The 17,775-nt window shown below is 55.7% G+C and overlaps 2 protein-coding genes across 4 annotated transcripts; both read right to left on the bottom strand.

Moving 5' to 3' along the window:
• Window positions 1–229: 229 nt before the first annotated feature.
• ENO2 (enolase 2) lies at window positions 230–8,528 on the bottom strand. Of its 3 annotated transcripts, XM_027093040.1 has the most exons (12): window positions 8,174–8,528; window positions 6,822–6,921; window positions 6,210–6,305; window positions 6,001–6,059; window positions 5,643–5,712; window positions 4,926–5,059; window positions 4,496–4,718; window positions 3,064–3,261; window positions 1,986–2,187; window positions 1,673–1,781; window positions 1,452–1,510; window positions 230–1,147 (listed from the first exon to the last, which is right to left on the bottom strand). In XM_027093040.1, exons 2-12 carry the CDS (start codon window positions 6,904–6,906, stop codon window positions 1,078–1,080), a joined length of 1,305 nt encoding a protein of 434 aa, XP_026948841.1. In that variant the 5' UTR covers window positions 6,907–6,921; window positions 8,174–8,528; the 3' UTR covers window positions 230–1,077. The 3 variants fall into 3 exon arrangements, 2 of the variants coding, with proteins under 2 accessions (XP_026948841.1, XP_026948840.1); XR_003429986.1 differs by lacking the exon at window positions 8,174–8,528 and having other exon boundaries at window positions 1,240–1,510; window positions 6,822–7,172; XM_027093039.1 differs by lacking the exon at window positions 8,174–8,528 and having other exon boundaries at window positions 6,822–7,172.
• A 45-nt stretch (window positions 8,529–8,573) lies between these two features.
• On the bottom strand, window positions 8,574–14,910 carry LRRC23 (leucine rich repeat containing 23). The gene is made up of 7 exons (XM_027093041.1): window positions 14,448–14,910; window positions 14,262–14,371; window positions 13,556–13,809; window positions 12,368–12,498; window positions 11,583–11,719; window positions 9,450–9,735; window positions 8,574–8,898 (listed from the first exon to the last, which is right to left on the bottom strand). The coding sequence occupies exons 1-6, from the start codon at window positions 14,568–14,570 to the stop codon at window positions 9,462–9,464; spliced, it is 1,029 nt and encodes a 342-aa protein (XP_026948842.1). The 5' UTR covers window positions 14,571–14,910; the 3' UTR covers window positions 8,574–8,898; window positions 9,450–9,461.
• Between the last annotated feature and the right edge of the window lie 2,865 nt (window positions 14,911–17,775).

Genomic DNA, 17,775 nt, shown 5'->3' with positions numbered 1-17,775 from the left:
CCCCCAATTCCCCTGGGTCCTGGGGCCAGGCTTGCTGCTGACACGGCACGGCAATGTGCTCCCTGCCTGGCCAGGGTAAGGTGGGCAATGCCATCCTCCTGGCCTATTTGTTGGGCTTCTTCCTCTTTCTGTGCCCTCTCCAGCTCTGCTATCCAGTTTCACCGACTTGCAGGAGCTCCATCTTCTCTCCCCTCGTGTGCACGAGAGTAAGACTCCTCAGACACAGTAATGCACGGTGACTCACACTTTAATGGTGGTGCTCATTTCAACGCCACAGAGGTGCTGGCAGCTGTGGAACACGGCACGGGGGAGTGAGACGGTGCTCAGGTGCAGCTGCAGGAAGAACGAACGAGGGGGAGACGGGCTGGGGAGAGAGGGACAGGGGAGGAGCCCCAGGCACACAGCCCCACCTCTGGACCGAGCCAGGCTGAGGTTAAGGCTTGGCACGCACACAGGAACCCTCATCGAGGCCCCTTTCTGTACCCTTCCCGTTCCAGCAAGACCCCCACCCCAGGTCATCTCAGAATCTACAGTCACATGAAATACAGACACATGGTCCCGTCCAGTCAGGCCAGTTTCTGGCCCTGGAGTTATGAGGAAGTGAATCATTAACAGGATGAATGAAAAATAAATAAATGAATAAATAATACATCAGTGCCTTAGGCCAGGCCTGAGCACGCAGCCAGCACTCCCCTCCACTCAGCACTGTGCAGTTCCTGTCTCATATGCAACCTGGAAACGAACAGACCCAGCTCAAAGCACACATGACGCACGGCCCCTCTACACACCGCAACAACCAGCCCTGACGCTCCGGCACGGACCCTGATCGGTCTTCCATGGATGCCCTTACATCCTCAGTCCATGGCCAGTTTTTGAGGAGGGAGAAGAGAAAGGAAGGAGTGGAGAGTGTGGAACCCAGAGTGGGCGAGAGCGGAGACAGCAGGGGCTGGACCAGTCAAGGAGCAGCGCAGCAGGTCAGCCGGGGTGTTGTCTGGGGTGAAATTTCGAGCAGGACTGGAAAGAAGAGGTTCCAGGAGGACGGGCGAGGGGTTCCAAGTCTCCAGGCAGGTAGAGGGATCACAGCACGCTGGGATTGCGGAAATTATGTCCGGCGAAGCGAGCTTCGTCCCCCAGCTCTTCTTCGATTCTGAGAGAGGTGAGTCAGAAAGGAAAGAGTCAGGGAAGCAGGAGGACCGCCCCCGCTTCCCATGGGGCCGCCATCCTCCAAGCCCCTCGCACCACCTGCTCCCGGGTCCTGGCCTGAGCGAGGTCATTCCCTGGCTTTCCGTGGGCTGTCAATCAGGCCATCTGTAAACCCATCCATCAAAAACAAGTATTCTCTGGATGCCTACTGTTTGTCCTCCAGGCCCCGGGCACTGGAGATGAAATGGTGGAGAAACACAGCTTATAACCCCCTGGGCCCTGGGCTTCCATTCCCCGGGTCCCCTCACCTCATGAGCTGGTTGTACTTAGCCAGACGCTCGGAACGGCATGGGGCACCAGTCTTGATCTGAAACACCACAAAAGAGAAGCAGTTCCGTGGCCGCCCTTTGCCCCGTGAAAGAAAACTTATACTCCCTTGAAATTCCCCCAACACCTGCAAACACCTGGAAGGAGAGAGCCACCCGAGCCTAGAACCCACCAATTGCACAAAGGGCTCCCTGGCGCTCACCTGGCCTGTGCACAGCCCTACCACCAGGTCCGCAATGAACGTGTCCTCAGTCTCTCCCGAGCGGTGACTCACCATGACCCCCCAGCCATTCTCCTGGGCCAGCTTGCACCTGCATCCGTACAGCAGCACTGAGCCCCAACGCCTCACGCCCGCACCCTCTTCTCATCCCCTATGTTGGTCAAGAAACGTCTGGGCAGAGGGAGCAGAACCAGGAGAGCCGTGAAAGTGACTCCAGGTTCCCTGCCCCCTTCAGCACTTGTGGGCAAGACTGGGCTGGGAGAAACGGGCTGAGTCAGGGACGGCAGGCACTCACGCTTGGATGGCTTCGGTGACCGAACCGATCTGGTTGACCTTCAGCAGCAGACAGTTGCAGGCCTTCTCCTCCACGGCCCGCTCGATTCGCTTTGGGTTGGTCACTGTCAGGTCGTCACCCACAATCTGGATCCCCACGTTGGCTGTGAACTTGGACCAGGCAGCCCAGTCGTCCTGGTCAAAGGGGTCCTCAATAGAGACCACTGATGGGAGAGCGATGCGGAGGCTCTGAGTCAGGCAGGAACACCCCGCTGAGATTCCCTGAATGGACGGGTCAGACCCCCTGGCCAATTCAGCTTCCTCACCCCTGCTTCCCCCGAAACAAGCCTGCCCTAACTGCTTCTTGATTCTTCCATAAAACCTTTCAAAAAACAAGAGTTTAGAAACTTTCTCACAACCTATCTTGGTATTTTCCCATCTTCTACCAGGAAGCCCTTCCTCGTTGCTATTCTAAAAACTTCATTCTGCAAAATGTAAGTCTATTTTCTCTCGCTCTGTCTCAGGAACTGGAAGCCAAGTACCTCCATCCCGGGGTAAAAACCACTGGGGGACCTAGAGAGGGCGATTCAGCACCTCCGCACCCACATGACGTCCAGCTCCACTCAGTATCCAGGATCCAGCCACCACACCGCTGGCTTATGGGATCTTAGTTCCCTGACCAGGGATTGAACCCGTGCCCTCGGCAGTGAAAGTGCAGAGTCCTAAGCACTGGACCGCCAGGAATTCCCCAGCATCCAGTTTTCTCAACCAAAGATCCTGAACTGTGCTAGTTCCAGTCACCCTCTCACCAGGCCTGGTTCCTCCCAAACCCACCCCCTGATCCCAGCAGCTTCAGAGATCATGACTTTAATCAGGATCCAAAGCAGATGGAACAGATTCACCACAGGTACCTGCACAATTACACGACATCCAAAGCCCAACCTCTGCAGGAGGCTCCTTCACCCCATCCCTGGTTCTCAGGTTCCTCTCAGGACATCTCTCCCTGACACCCGGGTCAGCACCCCCGTAAGGTCCAGAGTTGTCCCCAGCACATCCCTGCCTGCCCCCTGCCCTCCCCCTGCCACAGCCCTTGCTCTCACCAGGATAGTTCCTGACAAAGTCCTGGTAGAGGGCCCCCAGCTGGTCCCCAGTGATGTATCGGGAAGGATTAGCGGGAGACTTGAAGTCCAAGTCGTATTTGCCATCACGATGAAACTCCGAGGCGGCGACATCCATGCCAATGACGATCTTTTCTGTGTAGCCAGCCTTGTCAATGGCTTCCTTCACCAGCTCCAAGGCTGGGGATGGAATACGATGGGCGAGGAGGAATGAGGGAAAGAAATTCAGAACAGAAGTGGAGGGCTGTTGCTAGGGAGAGGTCTGGTTAAGGTTGTTTTGGGGTTATTCTCAGGTCTGCGACAAGCAGGCCACCTTTTAGGAAGGCAGAGGAACGGAATTGTGTTAATAATAGTCTTTTTGTTTTTGTTTTGGCCGCGCCGCGCGGTGTGTGGGATCTTGGTTCCCTGACCAGGGATCGAACCGCAGCCCCTGCATTGGAAGCATGGACTCTTAACCACTGGACCACCAGGGAAGTTCCATAGTTTTGTCGTGTTTTGTTTTGTTGCGGTACGCGGGCCTCTCACTGCTGTGGCCTCTCCCGTTGCGGAGCACAGGCTCCGGACGCGCAGGCCCAGCGGCCATGGCTCATGGGCCCAGCCGCTCCGCGACATGTGGGATCTTCCCGGACCGGGGCACGAACCCGCGTCCCCTGCATCGGCAGGCGACTCTCAACCACTGCGCCATCAGGGAAGCCCAGTTTTGTTTGTTTGTTTGTTTGTTTGTTTGTTTTGTTTTAAATAGCTATAATTTATTGAGGGCTTAACTATGTCACCTAAGCACTTACACATACGATCTCATTTAATCCTCACAATATGCTAAGAGGTAGAGACTGTTGTTCCCACTTTACAGATGAGAAAGACAAGCACAGAGAAGTTAAGTGAGCAAGATCCCCAGCCAGAAACTCTTCAAGGCAAGGTTCAAATCCAGGCAATTTGGCCCCAGAAAGTTAACTCTTAGCCACTACCTGCCTGTATAGTTTCTCTTCACTATAAGGCTTCTCCCAGGGCAGGGAAAGGCTAGAAATCCTAGAAGTCTAAGAGGTTGGGGTGGGAATGGGATAGATTTGGAGTGGATTCCCTGCAGTATGGTGTATCTCATCAAACTGAGGATCCATCAGAGTTAAAGGTGGGGACGGATCCCACAGGTCACCTAGACCATCTCCCAGCATCCCCAGGGGCTCCAGTGGGAACTTGCAGATGCTTACAGATCTGGCTGGGTGGATAAAGAATGTCCTCTCAGGCCTGCATGTGAATTTGTTAGGCCCTCTGGCACCCACTCCGAGGAATGGAACCTCTTGGAATTAGCTCAGGGACCCTCACGCAGCCTCCTCGGGACTTGGTGAAATGTGTGGCCCTTCCTGATGTCCCGGGATGGAGTGAGACTTAGAGCTAGGAGTGGGGTTCCTGGCCTCACCTTCACTGTTCTCCAGGATATTGGGGGCAAAGCCACCTTCATCTCCCACGTTGGTGGCATCCTTGCCATACTTGTCCTTGATGACGCCCTTGAGTGTGTGATAGACCTCCGCCCCGAGTCGCATGGCATCCCGAAAGCTCTCAGCGCCCACTGGGAGGATCATAAACTCCTGCATGGCCAGCTTGTTCCCAGCATGGGAGCCTCCATTGATCACATTGAAGGCCTGGGAGCCACAGGAGGACAGAAAAGTCACAGAGCACTTCCCTCTCCGCCCCTGGGAGTGTCAACCCCAAATCCCAAACTTCCTCCAGCTTCCTGGACTCAGAGTCCCCTGTCCCCATCCTTTCTCTTTAGCTGCGCCCCATCAGTCCTCACAAGGCTTCATACTCCCTCCCCACGCACCCCTGGGAGGGGCAGGTCATAGTCTCACCGGCACAGGCAGGATGAGGTCTGAGTTCCCGGCCAGCTGAGCAATGTGGCGGTAGAGGGGCAATTCCTGCTCGGCCGCCCCTGCCTTACACACGGCCAGGGACACACCCAGGATGGCATTGGCCCCAAACTTGGCTGGGAGATTACAGAGGAAGGCACTGAGCAAACACGTCCCCTTCCCCTTCCAGGCCTCGCCTCCACCTACACTCCCCAAAAGGAGCCAGTAAAGGAGACCCCCCTCCTCCCTCTCCACTCCTGCAACACCTCATCCATCCTCTCCTGAAAATAGTGGGGGGCGGCGAGGGGAGGTGAGTGGAAGGGGCAGAGAGAGGCACTATTGCTAAACACCCCTGAGACCACAGACTATCTGCCACCAACTCCCCCCTCCTTATGCTGCAAAGTTCTCCCTTCTGTCTAATGTCATTCCCCTCCCACTGGCGTTAAACTCATGGTTTCTTGAAGGGCTAGTCCTCGTCGGGTCATCCTTCTCTCTCTTTTTTTTTTTTTTTGGCCACACCTCACAGCCTGCAGGATCCGACCAGGGATCATACCCGTGCCCCCTGCAGCGGAAGCTCATGCGTGGAGTCCTAACCACTGGACCTCCAGGGAAGTCCCAGGTCATCCTTCCTAAGAAGCCCCCCACAGCGCTGGCCCCTCAGTTCTCCATCTGCTCCATGAGTTCCCTCCCCACCCCGACTCTCTCCCAGCCCCTGCTTACACTTGTTCTCAGTCCCATCCAAGTCCAACATGAGGTTGTCCAGCTTCTCTTGTTCCACCACAGAGAGACCCTGTGAGCAGAACCTCCATCACCCAAAGCCAGGATGAAGGCTGGACCCTAAGCCAGAGGGCCCCCTACATCCACACACAGGCTCACATCTAGCCAGGGTCCAACCAGCTTCCTGCAACAGCGGCCTGTCTGGATTAGGGGACCTGAAGCTCCATGGGAGCAGGGGGCATCCTTCCCCGGTAACCATGATTCCCAAGAGGTGGGCCTTTCTCCCTCTCCTTCATCGTCCCCTAATCCAGCGTTCCTTCCAGGACCCTGGTCCCCACCCCCAGCAAAGAGCGGGCCTCACTGAGCTGATGAGGGCCGGGGCGATGGCGGTGTTGATGTGGTCCACTGCCTTCAAGACACCTAGGGAGAGGTGGAGAGGTCAGGCCGGCTCAGGCCAGGCGGAGCCCGAAGAGGAAAGGTGGGGGGAAGGCATGCAGGAAGAGGGCTGGGGACTGGTGTGAGGTCCCCAGTAGAGGGACGGGAGAGCCGGGAAAAGACAAAGGGCCTCACCTTTGCCTAAGTAACGCTGTTTGTCCCCATCCCTTAGCTCCAGGGCCTCATAGATACCAGTGGAGGCTCCACTGGGCACGGCAGCCCGGAAAAGCCCTGGGAGGGGAACGTGGAATGAGGATGGAGGGAGAGGACACCACAGGGACCAGAGATTCTTCAGCCTTCCAGCTCTACGCCCCTGCAGCCGCATCCAGCCTTCTTCCACCAGTGCTCCTTAACGACCCCCCCGCCCCGCCCCGACCTGGACACACGCACGGAGGCGGATGCACAAGCACTGGCCTCCTCATCCACCCAACTGAGGTCCCACGTGCGCAAGTGGGAACCCACAGAAATGAAGCTATGCAGGCAGCACACACGGTGCACGCACACACGGTACACACACGCACACACGGTGAACACAGAGGGCAGAGGCAGGCTGTGTATCACACACTAAACTAGCACACAGAGACCGGCCTATCCTGGCTCCCCTGGAAAAGGAGGATCCACCCCGCCCCGCTACAGGCTCGTGAGCCTGGCTCAGCGCCCCATCCCCACTGGGAATCCCCGGGGAGCCTCCCATGCCAGGCGAGGGCAAAGCCAGCATGGCGGCTGTGGGAAGGCCCTGCCCATTACCTTTGGCAGTGTAGAGATCCACCTCCACCGTGGGATTCCCACGGGAGTCCAGGATCTCCCGGGCCCAGATCTTCTCAATGGACATGATGGCTGGGATCTCCTTGGGTGGAAGGGAAGGAAGGAGAAAGGTAAGAGGCTTAGAGGGGTGGAGCCTGAGACCAGTGGGAGGGGCCAAAGGCTGGGAGGCTGGGAGGGATGGGAAAGAGGTTACTGCACTGGGCGGGGTGTGGGGGGGTGACGAGGAGCTGGCTGCAGTCGTCGGCTGTAGAAGGGATCCCCCCGCCCGTGGGGAGAGGAGAAGGTCAATGCAGTGAGGAAGGGGAGGTCACTGCAGTGGGGGGCGGGGTAGGATCAAAAACGAGATGGGACTGATTCACTTTGTTATAAAGCAGAAACTAACACACCATTGTAAAGCAATTATACCCCAATAAAGATGTTTAAAAAAAAAAAAAACGAGATGGGAGGACTCCGCAGTGAGGAGGGGAGGGGAGGGGCACGGCAGTGGTTCCCTCGCCCCCTCAGCAGCCGGCTGGTGGGGTTCCCCCAGATCTCCTCAGGGCGGTCCGGCTGCTAGGTTTGCATTTCTCCTTGGAGCCCAGAAGAGCATGGGTCGTATGGGCAGCGGGAGGCCTCTCCTCCTGAGCCCCCATCCCCCACAATCTAATGCTCCAACCCCCACTCCAAGGTCCCAATCTCCCTCCAAACGTATGTCCCTCCTCTTCCCGAGAGATGTACAGTAGAGAAGTCTGCGAGAGGGTCCTCAGTCTCTGAGGGTTGCCGTGGGGAGGGAGGAGGACGAAGAGAGACCCGTGGGGAGAGGCACGGCTGGGCCGGTCCTCCCCCGGCCCCTAGACAAATTCTCCCTTCTTCCCATCCCTCCCCGGTGCAGTGGAAACACTGTAACCGGAGTGGGCGATGAGGGAGAGGAGTGGGAGAGGGGCGTCTAGAGGAAGTCTGCGGACGCCGAGGAAGGGTGAGAAAGACATTTCCCCGATGCAAAGCCAAAGGACGTGCCAGGGTAAAAATGCACAGCCCGGGGAGACCGCGAAACCTTATCATCGACAGAACCGGAGGCGAAAAGGCGCATGGGGAGGGGGCAGACAAGGGTGGAGAAAGGCGCAGTTAGACACAGGTGCGCAGAGGCCTGGCGCGCGAATGAGGAGGGGGCGACAGTCTGAAACCGAGACGAGCGGTCCGGGAAGGCTGGGGAAGGAGGTGCCTGCGGGGCGCTGGTGGCGAAGCAGGTGCGCAGCGCCGCGGGGCGAGGGATGCGCGAGGTCCGGGGCGAGGGGCGGGGGCGCGGCGGCGAGGGAATGGGGCCGGAGGGGCGCGGGGCTCGTCTGGGGCTTCACCTCGGGGCTGCAGACCCAGCCTGTGGCGGTGGCGCTGTCGGTGGCGCTGGCAGTGGTGGTGGTGGCGGCGCAGAGAGAGCGGGAGTGGCGGTGGCGGCGGCTGCGGCGCCCGGGCGGCGGGCGGGGGAGGCGCGGATAGGGCCGGGCGGGCGCATGTGACCCGGAGCCCCCGATGATTCAGGAGCCGCCAGCGGAGGCGCACGTAGGAGCGCGGAGGAGGGGGGGGGGGCCCGGGGGGGTGGGGGGGGGGGGGCAGGAAGAGAGCGATGTGGGAGGGGCCGGGGGCCACCCACGACCTATACCCCCGCCGCCCACGCGCGCTCATACCCACGCCCCGACCCCGTGGAAAGTAACAATCTCAGCCTGACGCCAGTGAAGCCCGTGACAGCCTCAGTGTCTCACAAACCCGGTCAGACACGAGAGTATCAAAATGTCTCTTTATTGGAAAAACGAACAACTGTTCCTAACACTCCAGGCCGCCGCCTCCGCAGCCAGTTCCTCAAGCCTCCCCTGGCCCATCCAGGCCTGGTTCCCACCAGGCCTACCCGAGGGGCTGCTCCCGCGCAGTCACCGCTGCCCAGGTGCCCGTCACAGAGTCTGGGAGGCGGGCTGTGATGAATTCCTAGGCCTGGGGCAAGAGAAGGCGTCCTCTGTCTCCGGAAGAGGGGGTGTGGGCCCCCCCAACTGGGAGTCTCCTCGGTCTTGGAGCCAGCATCTTTGGTCTCCTGGAGGAAGAGGACAGAAGCCAATCCTCTGGGCCCCCTGCACTCCCACTGCTGCCTCTGCCCCACCTGAAGTGCCCAGCTGCCACGCTTCCCTGGTCTCACAGCCTCAGTCTCTTCCTGCCTCCTTCTGCCCTCCTTTCTTCCTTCTGTCCTGTTATTCTTAGCTTTGCTCTTTAGTGCAGGATCTTCCTCTCCTGCCTTCTGTAGGCCCAGCTGCCATCCTCATATACCACGGCCCCCAACCCCGCCCCCCCATGCCCCAGACCCAGCATTTCCCATCAGGTGTGGCTGCCCAGCCCACAGCCACCTCTCTGCCTGCCACCCCATTCATACTGCTTACTCCTCAGGCCTCCTGATGTATCTCCTAAGCCTCTCTCAGCTCCTCCCAGGCTCTTCTGGTTCTTTCTCCTCACCTGTGACTCCTAACCCAGGTCTCCCCAAGGGTTCTCCTTGCCTCTGCCTCCCTCACCCACCTCCTCCTACAGCAACTTCCCTTCCCGTCCGCCAGGCCCTTGGCCTCCTCTTCTGGCCTCCCTGCCCCCCGTCCTTACTGTCCTTGGAGGCTAGGGGAACTGCGAGATCGATGACTGGTCCACTTCCAATTCGGGCTCGGGCTCGGCCTCCTCCTTCACCCTCTGCCGGATCTCGTCAGCCTCAGCCCTCTCCTCCTCCTCGTAGAAGTCCTTGTCCAGGCGCTCGAGATGCGCCACCTGCACCAGGGCCTCCCGGCGGTAGTCGTTCTCGTCCGTACACGGGTTGTCCAGCAGCACCAAGGCTCGCAGCTTGGGCAGGTTCCGCAGCTTGGCGAGCTCCCCCAGGTCAGCCACCATGTTGCCCCTGCCGGTGTGGTGGGGAGGTGTTCACGAGAGCACAATGGGCTTCGGAGGCTAGCTACCAGGTATGGGCCCTCGGGGGAGTCTCCCACTGGGCTCCGGTTTCTCTAGAAACATGGCCTCTGTGGACTGGCCTGCCACGCACTGCCAGATTTGCTGCAGAGACGCTGGGTAACCCTACTCCTGTCCTGTTCCGCCCTTCAGGGAATCCCTAGGCGCCACTGTCTATTCTGTAATGTGTCATATTTATCTTTTTGGAGCAGCAGAGCTAGGTATCAGCCCTGTCTTGTAGTTGGGGAGTAGGGGGGAATCTCCTTTGTAGGGACAGATTTCTGTGTCATCACACCTAACCAAAGGTTAGAAGGTAGGACCGAGCCAGTGGAGAAGGAAATGGGCTCTAGGGTCATGGAGATGGTGCTGTCTCGGCGCTCCCACAGGAAGGAGCCTGGAGCTGGGGATGGGTCGGGGCCTCCCAGCCTGAAGGATAAGCTTCCTCCCCTCAAGTACCTCACTGTAGGATACTGTGTATTGTTTTCATGCTCTTGCCTCACGCCTCACGCCTCAGAGGCTGGACTGTCCTTGCTTGCAGGTCTTTGGCCCCAGGGGCACCTCCCAGTCACTGAGACAACCCCTCTGCCCCACACTTACTTCTAAACATCCCTGGTAAATAGCCACTGAGGAAGGTCCATTATCCCTGTCTAGACCATTAACAGGAAAACCATACCCCCTGCACCCTACCAGACCAAGGGGGCAGAGCTAATTAGCAAGAGATCGCTCCAGCAGTCAAAGCAGGACTTTGGGCTTCAAGGTACAACCACCACTCCCTACATGGAGACTCTTTTTCCACTGCCAGAATCGAGGATTTGTCTTTGTTGACGAAAGAGGCAATTTCCTTACGTCTTTGCTTAAAGATACACACATAAAATCCTCCATCTGACAAGAGTTGCTGCAAGAAAATCGCCCCTGATCCTCAGTGCCTTTCCATCTAGAGATTTTCTTTTAAATACTCTTCTCACCTCAGATCTGAGCACGGGGACTTACCTGGTTGCGCAGTGGTTAAGAATCCGTCTGCCAATTCAGGGGACACGGGTTCGAGCCCTGGTCCGGGAAGATCCCACATGCCGCGGAGCAACTAAGCCCGTGTACCACAACTACTGAGCCTGTGTCCTAGAGCCCGCGAGCCACAACTACTGAGCCCGCGTGCCACAACTACTGAAGCCAGCGTGCCTAGAGCCTGTGCTCCGCAACAAGAGAAACCACCGCAATGAGAAACCCGTGCACCACAATGAAGAGTAGCCCCTGCTCGCCGCAACTAGAGAAAGCCTGTGCAGCAACGAAGACCCAACGCAGCCAAAAATAAATAAATCAATAAATTTATGGAAAACAAAACAAATCTGAGCATGTCTTGTGTTTTATAGCAGTATGGGGCCCATTACAGGTGGGGCTCAGGAGAAGAGAGGCAGGAAACTGGAAGGGGAATTGGGGCCCAGGAGATGGAGAAGGGCAGTGGAAACTTATATGGGATGGAGCCAGACTGTGAGTCCCTGAGAACAGGGACCATCTCTGATTCCTTCAGATGGTTCCCGGAACATGGCCTGGCACGTAGTACGTTCTCAATATGTGGGTTGAATGAATAGGATTCAGGGGTCTCAGGCTACAAAGGTCTCAGTGCTGTAATTAGGACTGATGCAGAAGAAAGTAAGGACAGGACGGGGGAGGATCAGGACGGAGGATGAGGTGAGAATCTGGGGGTGGTCTAGAACTGGGGGATTGGGACCAGGGAGAAACATAGGGGCAAAGGTGGCTCCTGGTCAAGGGTAGAGGCACGGTGGGCCTGGAGGGGGCTCCTACCTTAGGTTGAGGTACTGCAGTGATTCCATTTCCTTGGAGAAGCCACTCAGAGTTTCAATCTGGTTGTCTCGAAGATGCAAGGTAGTGAGATTGCTTAGGCTTTCCAAGCCTTCCACCTTCTTCAACAGGTTCTGGGCCTAGACCCCAGGATACAGTAGATCGATTGGGAGAGGGCAGCAGGGAGAGGGAAGGAAATCAGAAAGAGATGCAGCAAAAGGGCAAATCTAAGAGGTAGAGAGGGTACAGGAGGGGAGTGGAGGTGGGTAGAGACCCGCCTAGAGAGTAAAGAATCCAGAAGAAGCTGCCAACCCAGAGACAGCTCAGCAGTGACTCCTACTGCCCATCCCAGCACGGCCACCTCTGATTAAGGAGGAGATGCTTCAGCCCACCGCCCGCGCCAAGAGCCTCACTGCTCCACTGAGGAGAAATGGCTTCAGCTCCATCCTGGAATGAGGCGACTCAAGAGTCTAAAAGCCTAGACACATAAGTGGCCTCCTTAGCCTGATCTGAACCTCAGTTATGCACAAGGTGCTGCTACCTGTATCAAAGCAAACTGTCTCTGTATTATCCACACATCGTGTATTATCAGCCCTGCGAGGTGCTGAGCACCTTGTCTGTTTTGACTCTGAATCCACACAGCATCTGGCACCGAGTAAGCACTCAGGAAATGATACCAATTATGATGATGATGAAGTTAGTAGGCGAGTCTACTAGAACCGGGCATCCTGGCCCCCAGGACAGCGCCCCCTTCCCGGCACCAACCACCCTCTGACCCAGTGAGCTACCAGGAAGAGGTTCTTCAGCTTAGGAAGGTTGATTCCCACGGTGCTGTTCAGCTGGTTCCCCCGAAGCTCCAGTGTGTGCAGGCTCATCAGCTTCTGGGGGTCCAGACCTGTCACCATGTGGATGTGGTTCCCTGAGAAGGAGGGTGTCAAGAGTTCAAAGGGCCGCTTCAAATGTTCAGCAGTAGAGCCTGAATTTGGGGAGCCTCTGCATCATCTTCTCTAATGCCAGGTGATACGAGGAGGGACAGCTCCAGACTTAAGGGCTGCGGAGCCCTGGACAGTGGTCTGGCAAGTCCAAGGGCCCGACGGATGTGCCCACCTAAGTCTTTGAGGAGTGAATGAAGGGTGCCCAGCAATCTATATGGCTAACTCCCTCTCCTCCTTCAAATCTTTGCTCCAATGTCAACTTCCCAATGACATTTGTCCTAACCAACCTGTTTGAAATCGCCACCCCTGCTCCCCCCTTTTCCTTTACCCTGATTTTTTCCATAGCACTTATCTCCTTTTAACATGCTTTATAAATTTACTTATTTTTTTAAATTTTTATTTATTTATTTTTGGCCGTGTTGGGTCTTTTGTTACTGCGCACAGGCTTTCTCTAGTTGCAGTGAGCGGGCTTCTCACTGCGGTGGCTTCTCTTGTTGCGGATCACAGGCTCTAGGTGCGCGGGCATCAGTAGTTGCGGCGCACGGGCTCAGGAGTTGTGGCTCGCGGGCTTAGTTGCTCCGCAGCATGTGGGATCTTCCTGGACCAGGGCTCGAACCTGTGTCCCCTGCATTGGCAGGCGGATTCTTAACCACTGCGCGGGTCTTGGCCCCCAGGGAAGTCCCTAAATTTACTTATTTATTGTGATCATTGGGACTTCCCTGGTGGTCCAGTGGCTAAGACTCCATCCTTCCACTGCAGGGGATACGGGTTTGATCCCTGCTTGGGGAACTAAGATCCCACATGCCACGCAGTGCAGCCAAAAATTAAAAATAAAATACTGATCACTGATAATTGCCTGCCTCCCTTGACTACAATGTAAGCTACAGGAGAAGAGGGATTTTCTTTGTTTTGTTCACTGCTACATCTCCAGCACACAGAACTGTCATCGTGAACCATCGTGAATGAGTGAGTGAGTGAATGCAGATTGCTGTCGGCCCCAGGCGAGGAAGGGATCTTGTGAGGCCCATCCCAAGGCCCCACCTTTGAGATCCAGGCTGCCCAGACGAGGATGAGAGATGCCCTCAGTGTCGGTGATCTGGTTATAGGCAAAGCTGGCGATCTGCAGGTAGGGCAGTTCGCTCAACCGGGCACTCCGCAGCCTGTTGCCGTCAGCCTTGAGCCAGAGCAGGTGGGTGAGGCAATTGAGTGGGGACAAGTCTGTCAAGTGGTTTCTGGAAACATCCACAAAGCGCAGATGGATGTAGGAACGCAGCAAGTGGATGTCTGTCAGATCCCTAGGAGATGGTAGAGGCCAGGGTCAGGGTTAAGAATCCAGCAAGGACTATCAGAGGTACTAAAGCAGAGGGCAGTGTGAAGATGGCTTAGAGTGGAGAGGAGAGGGGCTGACAGAAGGGAGGGCTGGGGAGGGGGAAGAGAAGGTAGGTGGGTTCTCAACGGTGGGCAGGGACCTTGTGTCTGTGAAGGGCCGAGAAGCGACACTCTGAAAGACTAGTGAGGTAGTCCAACAGGAATCTCCACCCCCATCCCATACCCTCACAGCCTCCAATTGCCCAGGCCAGCTCTGACACAGGGAGTCACAGCGTCCTGAAAAGTAGACTCTATCCTTCCCTCCTCGCTGGTCCAGGATGCCAGATATCCAACCTCAGCCGAAACACCCAGGATGGAGGCTGAGAAAGGACACTGGGTCCCACATCCTCAGACCTCTCCTGGTCCCCCATGAACACACCTGTCTTTAACCACCAGCTTGACGTAAGCATGGGCCAGTCCATTACCCGTCTTGCAGAGCGCAGAAAGCCCTTCCTTCATCATGTCCTCTGTGAGGGGCGTGGACATCCACTGCAGGAGGAAGCGGACTCAGGCATCCCTTTCTCCCCAGCCCTTAATCCCGGCCCCTCTGTTTCCAAGCTCTCACTTCCTCAGAGTCTTCTCCCTCTTTCCTGTGGTCCTCCCACTCCTCTGACTCCTTCTCGTCGTCTTCCCTTTCCAGACCATCCGGGTTTGACTCAAAGTCTTCCAGATCATCTTCATCTGACATTTTTCTTCCCTGCTGAAGGCTCTGGAGTCAAATCCAGCTAGGTCCCGGCCCTGAGAAAGAAGGTCTCCTCAGCGTCTGCCAACGCTCCCTCCCTCACCTCCATGAATGGGTACCCCTCTCATCACCCTATCACCCCAGACCTCCTGCCAGCGATGCTTCTTTCCTCATCCCTGTGAACATCTCATTTTGACTCCCAACCTCCACTTCATACTTCCCACCAAGGACCCCTCTCACTTGGATGCCTTCCCAGACCCCCAAGACATTTCCTGCCCTTCTCAGGGGCTCCAGCTCCTCCAGCAGCTCGGTGTCCAGCTTCCTAGACTTCCCTCTCTTTAGTTCTCCCCACTTCTGCCTTAAGCCACGTTCTCCTCCAAACCTCCCTACTGCCCCTTCCCATCCCCTTCCATCTCTATAACCCCTGCTCTACTCCTCTCTTCTAACTCTCCCACGCCGCGTAGACCCATTTCCCTGTCCCCTCTGGGACACCAGCCTGACACGCAGCCTCCAACCCTCCCACTCAATCAATCCTCCTTTGCAAAGGGGCGCAGACCCTGGTTCTGCTCAACTAGAAGCTCTACTGGAGAGGTCTTGGCCCCAGAGGGAAGGACTGTTTGGTAGAGGGCAAGGGAGAAGGAGTTGTGTACTGCTGTTATGGCAACGGGGGGGGGGGGGCCGGGCACTCGCCTTCCGCAGCTGGCAGCCGTTGAGAGAAGAGCTGCGAATAACCGAACTGAAAATCCGCCGCGAAGCAAGTAGACCGGTAGTTCCCTGGTTACGAGCCCAATTTCCCAGTCCTAGGAACCCGAATGAAGGGCGGTAATTGGCCCGCTGAAAAAGCCAGTGGGCGTGGCTTAGTAGAGCTGAGGGGCGGGACAGGGGCGGGCTAGCCATTGCATCATGCGAGACCTTAAAGGAACCGGACAACCTCAATGCAGAAGTACTGTGAATTCAAAAGAAACTCATTCCCTGAAGCAAAAGGTGGGGAAGAAGAGCAAGAAATACCAAGTGGTGGGTGGCGCAGTGGTTAAGAATCCACCTGACAATGCAGGGGGCACGGGTTCGAGCCCTGGTCCAGGGAAATCCTACGTTCCGTGCACCACAGCTACTGAGCCTGCCCTCTAGACCCCGCGAGCCATAACTACTGAAACCTAAGTACCACAACTACTGAAGCCTGCGCGCCTAGAGTCAGTGCTCCCAACAAAAGAAGCCACCGCAATGAGAAGCCCGCACACCCAACAAGAGTAGCCCCCTCTCACCACAACTAGAGAAAGCCCATGCGCAGCAACGAAGACCCACTGCAGCCAAAATAAGTAAATAAATAAACTTATAAAAAAAAAAAGAGGGGGCTTCCCTGGTGGCGCAGTGGGTGGGGAATCTGCCTGCTAATGCAGGGGACACGGGTTCGAGCCCTGGTCTGGGAAGATCCCACATGCCGCGGAGCAACTGGGTCCGTGAGCCACAACTACTGAGCCTGCACATCTGGAGCTCCGCAACAAGAGAGGCCGCGATAGTGAGAGGCCCGCACACCGTGATGAAGAGTGGCCCCCACTTGCCACAACTAGACAAAGTCCTGGCACAGAAACAAAGACCCAACACAGCAAAAGTAAATAAAATAAATTAAGACCTCATGATGGGACAAGGAGAGGCTCAGGGACTATAAAGAGAAAAAAAAAGAAAGGAAAGAAATACATACCAAGTGGTATTTGGTCTGGTTCCCCCACCAATAATTATTGGTCCCACCCAATAATTATTTTCAGGTAGACCTCTGGCAGGTGGCTTCCTGGAGTGGAAGGAGCCCAGGCCCGATGTATCTTAAGACCTGGATTGTTGGGAATTCCCTGGCCGTCCAGTGGTTAGGACTCAGCACTTTCACTGCTGTGGCCTGGGTTCGAACCCTGGTCAGGGAACTAAGATCCCACAAGTTACGCAGCGAAGCCAAAAAAAAAAAAAAAAAAGCCTGTTTTGGAGTCTTGACAGATCTGTAATTCGCTAGCAAGTTACCTAAGAGCCCACTTTCTCATCTATAAAATAAGTTTAACTATACCAGCTGACAGGGATGGAGTAAGAGTGTGATGTATGCTGAAGCACTGTATCGATTGCTAAACCCAGCTTGGGACCATTTCCATCCTCATCTTTTGATGCAAACCTTCTGTGGGATATAAAGGGAGAAAATCCAGCAGGAGCCCACTAAAATAATCCTCATCCGGCACTGTCATATAAATAATCAACAAGAATCGGTACAGCCACACCCAGGCACTCAAGCCTGTGTGACTTGTTGAAGGAGATGGAAAAGAGAGGTTGAGATGCAACAAATATTTCTGAAGGGACATTGTGCCAGATATTTCTGCCAGACATTGTGTGAAATGCCTTTGCGAGTGCTATTGAATCTCCACATCAGTCCTGTGGGATAGATATTTGGGAGAAGAGGAAATTAAGGCTTAGCGAAGCTAATATTCCTGCATGGGGGAAGGGGGATATTACCAATCCTGTAGAATCTAATGTAAATAAAACAATTAGGTCACAAGGTAACATGTCATGTAATTAATTGTTAACGTTTGCGTTACAGACTATACAACAGGAAAAGTGGTCTGATGACAGATGTGTTGAGTTGAAAATCGGGAAATACTACCTCCTGCCTTGTCTGGCTTGGCTAATATCGTTCACAGACAAATCTGTTCACTTGGTATCATGGAACTAGCTGGGGTTTTAAAGTCAGAGAGAGCAGGTTCCAAACGCACTCCACCACTTAATAGCTGCATGTTCCTCAGCAGGTTATATCATTTTACTGAGGTTTCATTCTCACATTTTTGAAATGGGGATAAACACGTCCACCTCAAAAGACTGCTGGACACTTAAAAGAGTGTGAGTTACTGCCTTCACTTAGTTAACCCTCGTAAACATCTCCCACCCACCCCTTGCCTGTTTCCTCGGTCCTGGGGTTGTTGTGAGGAATAAAAAAGAGTAAATAGGGGACTTCCCTGGTGGCGCAGTGGTTAAGAATACGCCTGCCAATGCAGGGACACGGGTTCGAGCCCTGGTTCAGGAAGATCCCACATGCCATGGAGCAACTAAGCCCATGCACCACAACTACTGAGCCTGCGAGCTACAACTACTGAATTCCACGTGCCTAGAGCCCATACTCTGCAACAAGAGAAGTCACTGCAATGAGAAACCCGCTTACCGCAACAAAGAGTAGCCCCCGCTC

Source organism: Aethalodelphis obliquidens, unplaced genomic scaffold (assembly GCF_003676395.1).
Source record: "Aethalodelphis obliquidens isolate GAN/ISIS:26980383/991018 unplaced genomic scaffold, ASM367639v1 scaffold83, whole genome shotgun sequence".
NCBI classification, from domain to species: Eukaryota; Metazoa; Chordata; class Mammalia; order Artiodactyla; family Delphinidae; genus Aethalodelphis; species Aethalodelphis obliquidens.
The sequence above is the reverse complement of the archived record's forward strand: the minus strand, read 5'-3'. Positions and strand labels throughout refer to the sequence as shown.

Bases quoted from the DNA above. Each gene is read 5' to 3' on its own strand.
- LRRC23 (XM_027093041.1), bottom strand. From the start codon at position 14,570: ATGTCAGATGAAGATGATCTGGAAGACTTTGAGTCAAACCCGGATGGT. The intron at 12,499-13,555 runs GTGGGGCCTTGG...CCTCCTTCTCAG, and splicing joins GGGCAGCCTGGATCTCAAAG to GGAACCACATCCACATGGTG. The intron at 11,720-12,367 runs GTAGCTCACTGG...CCTGGGGTCTAG, and splicing joins AGCTGAAGAACCTCTTCCTG to GCCCAGAACCTGTTGAAGAA.
- ENO2 (XM_027093040.1), bottom strand. From the start codon at position 6,906: ATGTCCATTGAGAAGATCTGGGCCCGGGAGATCCTGGACTCCCGTGGG. The intron at 3,262-4,495 runs GTGAGGCCAGGA...TTCCATCCCCAG, and splicing joins TATCCTGGAGAACAGTGAAG to CCTTGGAGCTGGTGAAGGAA. The intron at 1,511-1,672 runs GTGAGCGCCAGG...GTGGTGTTTCAG, and splicing joins TAGGGCTGTGCACAGGCCAG to ATCAAGACTGGTGCCCCATG.